The sequence below is a fragment of the Hermetia illucens genome, chromosome 4 (genome assembly GCF_905115235.1).
Source record: "Hermetia illucens chromosome 4, iHerIll2.2.curated.20191125, whole genome shotgun sequence".
Classification (NCBI taxonomy): domain Eukaryota; kingdom Metazoa; phylum Arthropoda; class Insecta; order Diptera; family Stratiomyidae; genus Hermetia; species Hermetia illucens.
In genome coordinates this window covers 122,416,892-122,425,696 of record NC_051852.1, presented here as the reverse complement: position 1 = coordinate 122,425,696, position 8,805 = coordinate 122,416,892, and the positions used below count along the sequence as shown (strand labels likewise).

General features: G+C 38.1%; 1 protein-coding gene and 1 long non-coding RNA gene across 2 annotated transcripts; one reads left to right on the top strand and one right to left on the bottom strand.

The window, feature by feature from the left end:
- The first annotated feature begins 299 nt into the window (after positions 1–299).
- LOC119654053 (sentrin-specific protease 1-like) lies at positions 300–5,500 on the top strand. The gene is made up of 2 exons (XM_038059219.1): positions 300–474; positions 5,055–5,500. Exons 1-2 carry the CDS (start codon positions 300–302, stop codon positions 5,498–5,500), a joined length of 621 nt encoding a protein of 206 aa, XP_037915147.1.
- A 1,422-nt stretch (positions 5,501–6,922) lies between these two features.
- On the bottom strand, positions 6,923–7,308 carry LOC119654981. Its single transcript, XR_005249868.1, has 3 exons — positions 7,150–7,308; positions 7,029–7,054; positions 6,923–6,950 (listed from the first exon to the last, which is right to left on the bottom strand). It is a non-coding gene; the product is annotated as an uncharacterized LOC119654981 (long non-coding RNA).
- Positions 7,309–8,805: the final 1,497 nt, after the last annotated feature.

The following is an 8,805-nucleotide window of genomic DNA, read 5'->3' as shown; positions in this document are numbered from 1 at the left end:
TCCGACCATACCTCTACGGAAATAAATTCAAAATTTACACTGACCACCAGCCAATCAAATATCTGAATGCTAAGTATAAAGGCAAAGACCTCTCACCTCGGCATCAACGCTGGTTATTAAAGTTAGATGAATATCAATATGAAATTGAATATATGAAGGGAAAGGAAAATCACGTAGCAGATTTTTGAAGTAGAATTAATCAAACAGAGGAGGAACGTGAAAATGCTTCACACGGCGACAATCGCACTAATTCCTATTCAGATTTACAAGTTCTTGTTAATGAAGAAGAAGACGTTACAATGGCTACAATACATTCTGCGGAGGAAGAGCTTCTCGATCATATTCCTATTAAGGAAGAGATCGTGGATAAATATAAAACACAACTAATTTTAACCAACAACAAAACACAGGAAATAGAAATTATTCATAAAAGGCGAATTATTTATATAGCTGAACACGATTTCGAAAACCTAGGTGAATTTTTCAGACGATATATTAAACAAGTCGGGAAACCGGAAGCTTGACGCTTCAGGTATAAAAGGTTTTGTGTTTCGCTATGTGAGGAGCATAACGTACTTCTCCATTGGCTTATAGCATTGACCCGAGATATTGAAGTCGCTTAGTTCTGGGCAGGTTACTGCCATTGGCAGAACTGAGCAATTTAAATATCTGGAAGGGCAGGTTATTGCCATTGCCAAAACTCAGCGATTTAAATATCTCGAGTCAATGCTATCAGCCAATGGAGAACTGCGTAATGAAATTGTTTCACGCATTAATGCAACCTGGGTGAAGTTCCCCAACTGGTGTTCTTTGCGATCGACGTATCAACGCACGTCCCAAATCTAAAATTTACTGCAATGTCGTCCGTTTGCCGCTCTCTATAGTTCTGAGTGTTGGCCGACTATAAAGGCCAATGAACGCCGTCTTGGTGGCGTGACACGTTTGGATTACGTCTGAAATGAGAATATCCGCGATCGATATGGGTTTGCACCTATCGTGGAAAAACGGCAAGAGAGGCATTTTATATGGTATGGTCACGTAATTCACGGTAACGAGAATTCAATAACCAGTATTGGTCAGAACATCGAAGTCAATGGTAAGCAACCAAAAAGCCGACCAAAACAATAGTGGCTTGATACGCTGGATGAGGATTTAAAGGTCTCGAGATTACATCCTGATCAGACATTTGATAAAATAAAATGACGAAACAGATCACCACGGGCTGACCCCGCTTGTGAACTGAAGGCTGAAGAAAAAGAAAAAGATGTGAGGAGCGACGAGTGCACGACAGCTCCGCGTAATATAGCTAAAAATCCCATTGCCCTCTATTTTCTAGGAAGCGATTTAAATAACATTTGATGGAAAGCCCTGTGTTGATAATGGTCAACCTCATACGCTTGACACTCTTGACACACAAATATAAACAAGTCGGGAAACCGGAAGCTGGACGCTTCAGGTACGAAAGGTTTTGTGTATTTCTTAGTACGTAGCACGTAATATATTCATATATTATGTGAGAGTATCCACTTTCGGGTGATATTGACATTCATAGCCTTCAATTTTCGAAGAAGCAGCAAATTGGAGGTATTATAACTTTGTTAGTAATAGTGCGATTTCCACCAAACTTGGTAAGATCATGCTCTATATTATAGCCTATATCACTGCAGAATTTCATGATACTAGGATGAACTTAACGGGGGTTTCTAACCAATTACAAATAATTGTAGTAATATACTATTATTAACTTTATTTAAACAGATATCGGCATGGAAGGTATTTCGGAGCCCAGGCACCATATAGTGGCAGCCTCCTGATTTTTTTCAGATTTTTCGGTTTGGTAGTTTCTGAGAATGGCCCCCTTAAAGAAGTGATCACTTTCAACCCCCCGCGCTCCCCACCCTTCCAACGAATGTCAAAACTAAGATCGGCTTTAAAAAGTACTAATCGAGACCTTTAATTTGATACCCCACATGACTATATTTGATGAAAAAAAATTTTACACCCCCCTTTTGCATGTATGGGAACCCCCCCTTAAATTCGACGTAAAAGGATGTAATTCACTGTATGTGTGAGCGTTCACAGTTCCCACCTTTCTACCAAATTTGGTGTTAATCGCTATAACCGTCTCCGAGAAAAATGCGTGTGACGGACAGACAGACAGACAGACAGACAGACAGACAGACGGACAGACAGACAGACAGACAGACAGACATGTATGCAATCGGTGAGTCTATTGTACTTCGACGGCAACTAGCACGGCGAGAATCCATCGCAAAATGGCAAAAGAGGTGGAACGAGGCACAAACTGGCCGTTGGACCTACCGTATCATTCCACACATTCGAATATGGATGGAAAGGAATCACGGGGAACTAAGCTACGAGCTAACACAGTTTTTAAGTGGACATGGAGGCTATCGGGCTTATCTTTATCGATTTGGACACGATGAGTCACCATGGTGCCCAAGATGTGGTAACGTCGCTGAGAATGCGGAGCATGTTGTGTTTGAGTGCCCAAGGTTCACAGCACAGCGAACTAGGCTGGAGGCGATCGCAGACAGGCGCTTAACACCTGGAAATATAGTGGAGTTTATGTTGGAATCAACGGAGGCTTGGAATCAAGTGGTAATTGAGCTGAAAATGATTCATGAACAGCTAAGGCATGAAGAACTGCGAAGAAAGCAAGAAAGGGAGCGAACAATAATGCGCCGCAGTTAAGAACTGATCCAGCCCCACGATGCAATGCTTATAGCAGTCCCGTGGGGAGAGTGGAAGAGGAAGGAGGTGGTTTTAGTGAGTAGAAGTCTCACATAACTGTTTGGCAGGAGCCAGCAGTAGGTTTTGAACCTTTCCACCTTCCAACGATGAAAAAAAAAAAAAAAAAAAAAAAAAAAGACAGACAGACAGTAAACCGATTTTAATAAGGTTTTGTGTTTACACAAAACCTTAAAAAAGGCTAGGGAGAATTGGATTCTACTTGAATGGAATTTTAATATTTCACTCGAATTTCAATTATTCTCGTTAATTATGACGTCAGCATCTTATTTGAATGGCTTAGGATGCTGTTAATTAGCACGAAATTGATAAGTTTGAACTTCTATAACTTTGACACTAATAGTTGGATTTGAAACTTGGCATGTGTATGCACGAGACTGTCCTCTATGCCGGTGCAAAATTTGGTACACCTAGGATGAACTAAAGGGGAGTTTTTTAGTCAATTTCTATAAGTTGATAATATGCTATTAGTAAATTTATTTGAGCAGATACCGGAATGGAACATCTCTCGAAGATTAGATTTCACATAAGTGTTTTACACAAAACCTTAAAAAGGGCTGCAGATAAATAGATTCTTCATAAATGCGACTTTAATATTCCACGCGAATGTCAATTATTCCGGGTAATTATGACGTCAGCATCTGATTTGCATGGCTTTGGAAGCAATAAACTCGTGCGAAATTGCTAAGTTTGAACTGCTATAACTTTGGCGTTAATTGCCTGATTTCCATGAAATTTAGCACATATATACGAAATATTGTCCCCTATGCTGGCATGAATTTAAGGGGGGGTTTTCAGTAAATTTCTAAAAAGTAGTAATATACTATTAGTAAGTTTATTTGAGCAGATATCGGAATGGGACATATTTTGAGGCCTAGATTTCATCTAGGCGCACTACCCTGATTTTTTTCGGATTTTTAGGTTGGGTAGTTTCCGAAAATGAGTCCTGTCTCACTTCAAGTGCGTACATTTTGACTCCTTACTCACGCACTTTGCAATTTATGCCAAAACTAATATCAGTTTCGGAAAGTAGAAATCGAGACCTTTCATTTGATACCCTACACAACATGTATGGGGAGCCCCCCTTTAAACTCCACCTAAATTTATGCCACTCGCTGTATGCGTGGGATTTCATAGTTCCCATCTGTCCACCAAATTTCGTTCGGATCGGTTTAGCCGTTTTGGAGAAAAATGCGTGTGACAGACAGACAGACAGACAGACAGACATTGAATCGATTTTAATAAGGTTTTGTTTCACACAAAACCTTAAAAAGGAATTACAGCAATCTTTTCAGAACTTCCAGACACGAAATACAATATAGTACAAGAGAAACTTAGGGAAATGTACTCTAACGATCCTCAAATTACATTCATCCGGTGTTCATATCGAGCACAAGATATAAAAACTGAAGTAGAAGCAGTGAAACAAATTTCTTTGTATCACATTCGAGAAAGTGCACATTCAGGTATTCAAGAAACTTTTAACAGTTTGAAAAATTAAATTTTTTATCCAAAGTTAGCCGAATAGGTTCAAATTGTCATAAATCAATGCGATGTATGTCAGGATGTCAAATATGACCGCAATCCTATCAAACCTAAATTTTGCTTTACCGAAACACCCACAGAAATCAACCAAATTATTCACGTGGATCTTTACTTTATAATGAAATGCTGTTTTCTTACTGCCATAGACATATTTTCCAAGTTTGCTTCAGCCTATTACTTGCCCGACCGAAACCATACAACCATTATTGAAGTTTTAGAAGAACATTTTGCTAAAATAGGCAAGCCAGAAAAAATCATCGCAGGAAATGAATTTAATGCTATCCAGGTAAAGGAATTTCTACAGACGGAAGGTGTAAAACTACATCTTACGAAAGCTCATAGCCACACGGGCATAGCTGACGTAGAAAGGTTGCATAACACTATTGCGGAAAAATTCAGAATTATTACTCTGTCGAAGAGAAAACTCTCACCTAGATAAGTATTGCAGAAGGCAATTGGAAATTATAACCATAGGTTCCATTCTACTATAAAGTGTATTCCCCGACAAGTTCAAAGTGGAAAAGTAGACGTTGAAAAGATAAAAGAAAATATAAACAGGTGTAAAAAGAAATACATAAATAAGCTTAACAAAAATAGAGAAAATTATAATGAAACCAGGACTGAAGGATTCATAAAGAACTATAAAGCAGTCCGACAGAAACACCTACCTATGTACAGAAAAGCGAACTTAGAGAATGTCCATCCAACTAATATTAAACGAAAACCCAAATTTGCAGACTACTCCAAGGATGAACATTTTATTATCACTGATACCCAAAAGGAAATAATCGAAAAAATATTAAACGAAGGTCCTCTAGACGAAATTATTAAATCCAAATTTAAAATAGACATAAGTCGACGAGATTTTAGGACACTTATAGATCAGTCATGGCTTAATGACAATATAATTAACATGTATCTAAAATTAATAGCAGAACGCAACGAACAAAAAAGTTTCAAAAATCTCCCAAAAATCTATGTGATGGACACATTTTTTGCTCCACGCCTTTTAAATTCCGGCTATAATGCAGTTCGTAGATGGACTCGAAATGTTGATATCTTCGCATATGATATCATATTAGTACCTGTTCATGTAAATAACGTTCATTGGTGCATGGCGATCATAAACTTAAATAACAAAACAATTAAGTATCCTTGGGATCACCAAATTCTCACCTGTTAGATTCCTTGGAAGAATATATGAAAGAAGAATCCCTAGAAAAAAGAAAACTACCATTACATTCACCTCCATTTATTAAAGAAAATGTAGTAGATTGTCCTCGCCAATCAAATAGCAGTGATTGTGGGGTATTCAGCTGCATGATTGCAGGGTACATCGCAAGGAATAGCGAAATAACCTTTTCACAAAATAACATTCCAGACCTAAGAAAAAGAATGATCTTAGAGGTCACCGAAGGAAAACTATTATTATAAGTTTTTATCTTCTCCGAAAAATTAGTCTTAAGTAGTCCCAATAATCATTATACTAATAATACCACAAACCTGCAGATTATCATGGCATTACTGATACTATTCAGTTCGATTAATCCAGCGAAAGGATTATTGAATATTCACGAAATTAAAGAGCAGACAGGGTTTGCAGAAATTCAACTAGACAAAACTGACATCGTTTCCAAAACAAGCATAATACTTCACGTTATCAACACCACCGAAATTTTGAACCTGATAACTGACTTTAGGACGAACGCAGAAAATTTAGACAGACAACATAAGGACTTAATACTCACAGAACTCAGACATTTGACAAACAAAGTTAGAACCCTTATACCTCAGGAAACGAGACATAAACGTGGACTTATTAATTTAGTAGGACATACCCAAAAATGGCTATTTGGAACAATGGACGCACAAGGCAGACAAGACATCGACGATCACCTAAAGACACTTGAATACCCATAACTTAATCAGTAGAATTAATCAGCAAGTTGAAATTAATAAAAACTATAGTGAAACGTTTAAACAGCTCAAAGAAATAGTTAAAAGAGACCGGGAAATTATTTTGAATAGAATTAATAATCTCTCAATGGCAAATAACCATTTTTATGATCAAATGTTTAAAATTCAAATAATCAAAAGTAGATTCGAACATATTCAAGATAACATTGCCTCCACTAGGTATGGTCTATTGCATCCAGGTATCCTCACTGACGAAGAAATCCAAAAATATGAAATTAATTTAAACAAATTAGCTTATGTTAAAGTTGGAGTAGCCAAATCAGAAAACAATTTGTTATTATTTGCAATTAAAATACCAAAAGAATATATGACAGTCCAATTGAAAATGGTTATACCTGTTCCAAATGGTCAAAATAAGGAAATAGACTACCCAAACGAAATTGTATTTAGTCTTAACAATTCTGTATACAAATATGAAAAACTTAAATACTTGCACGAACTTAGTATAAGTAAACATTGTATGTACAAGCAAAATTGTAATCTTATAAAAAATTTAAATACAGAAATATTAGAATTAGATACAGAAACGATTCTAATTAAGAATGCCAAACAAGTGGAAATAATTCAAAATTGTGATTCAAGAAAATTAATTTTGTCCGGAAATCAATTATTACATTTCAGTAATTGTCAAGTTAAAATTATCGATCACTATTTTTCTAACATAAAAAGAAAAGTCAAGATCGTTTTTTCTACCCAACCAATCAAATAAATCAAAATTTCACAGATAAACTTACTTTGGATGATATTATATTATATAATGCTGAAAACATACATAAAATTGAAGAACTCGAAGTTCATAGAAAAATCACATATGGTATTAATATTGGTTTTGTTTTTGTAATTGTATTTGCTTACCTTACTTGCTTACCTTAAACCAAATAGTAAAGTTTGTAAAGTTCAAGTAGAAAATCGAATTCAGGAGAATTCAATGAGAAAGGAGGGGGAAGTTACGTATCCGTCTGCATCTGACCCAATAGAATATGAAACCGCAATGTGCAACATTAGACAATTTCTGGAAAACGTGGGAAATGCAAAATGCACATCAGCAAATAGTTCATTCCAAAGTCCAGACGCGAGATCTATAATAAATATAGGTACAACGTAACCTCTGGTGACCAGTCTCTAAAATCCATTTGGATAAGTTACGTGTAGTTGAATTTTGTGTGTCAAATAAAGCTTTATATAGTGTATAATAAATCTTGTGTTTTTTAAAAACCTTCCCGCTTGGTCCGAACACGTAATTTGCACGTCATGATACTAATACCGGTTCAATGCACATCACAACTACCACCTTTACAGCGCTAGGCGCACATCACTCCATCGACGTCGACAAAGTCCTGTCTCGACTATGAGGACTCCTAGTGTGTCGCGACGTGAACCAATCATTTGCAGTTCGCTCATCACCGAGGGGCTTTCTCAAGTCTACTACCTAGGATGCAGGTGTATTGCCAGCTAAAGGGTCAGAACTACTTATTCGGTCTCTTTGGGAACATCATTCTCCGTATCGTGACCGACTCGTTTAACATCGCAGGCGGACACTGATCCTGCATGGGTTTAGAGTGAACAGTATAGCACTTGCGAAAAAGTTTGCGGTTCTTCACTTGTTTCTGTCTAAAGTCAGAACATCGCGGCATAGACACGAGTTTAAGGAAGCTTGGAACTTTTGAGTAACAGTGGTGGTTACTTTCTATGTGCTCACCGTATATAATAGCAGGAGGATAAGATGATGTCGGTGTTGAGGCTTCTGCTTTTCCATATATTAGATAAAGCAGCGCAGATGGGTCTAGCGCTACATCGAATATCAGCATAAGCGATGCTTTGAAAAAAGATGTCATGGTTCCTTGAAGTCCTCAGTAGTAAGTGGGATGCTCTCCCAATAGGTTCTGTGTGTTAGAGTGAGATAGCACGAGAGAGCTTTTAAGCTTTCATGCTATCTCGCTCGCTCCGTCTCTTTCGCACTGCGGGCTTTCACGTGCGCGCCTTGGGTAAGGGGTGTGTCTTTAATGGGGGCTTTGCGCTGCGTGCCTTGGGGGGGGGGGCTTTGGGTGTGTGCCTTGGGTGAGGTTTTGTTGGTTTGCGACTTGGGTGCGGGGTGTTGCTCTGTGTGGGGGGCCTGCACTTTTGTCGGGGGTCGTGTCTTGTGTTGATGGTTTTTGTCTTGGGGATATTAAGCTCTATTGCTGTTTTTCTAGGATAAGTAGTTTTGCTGTGTGGCTTGGATAATACCGAGTTACGTTTTGGTGTGTTTCTGGGATATCAAGCTTCAATGGGCGTCTTGGGAGATGTCTAGCTATTTTTGGTGTATTTCTGAGATAGCGATGTTTTCCGAGTGCTTTTTGGGGAGTGTCAAGTTGTTTCGTGTCTTTATACGGGGTATCGATCTTTTTGGTGTACTTTTTGGGGTTTATTAAGCTGTTTTGATGTATTTGGCTGGGTATCGGTCTTTGCGGTGAGTGTGTTGGTTGAAGTGGGGTTTGTGGGGATCACGGCGGGCGGCCATGGTGCGGGCTT

Excerpts from the sequence above, each read along its gene's own strand:
- LOC119654053 (XM_038059219.1), top strand. The coding sequence starts at position 300 with ATGGCTACAATACATTCTGCGGAGGAAGAGCTTCTCGATCATATTCCT. Across the intron at positions 475-5,054 it reads ACACGATTTCGAAAACCTAG|ACTACTCCAAGGATGAACAT; the intron begins GTGAATTTTTCA and ends CCAAATTTGCAG.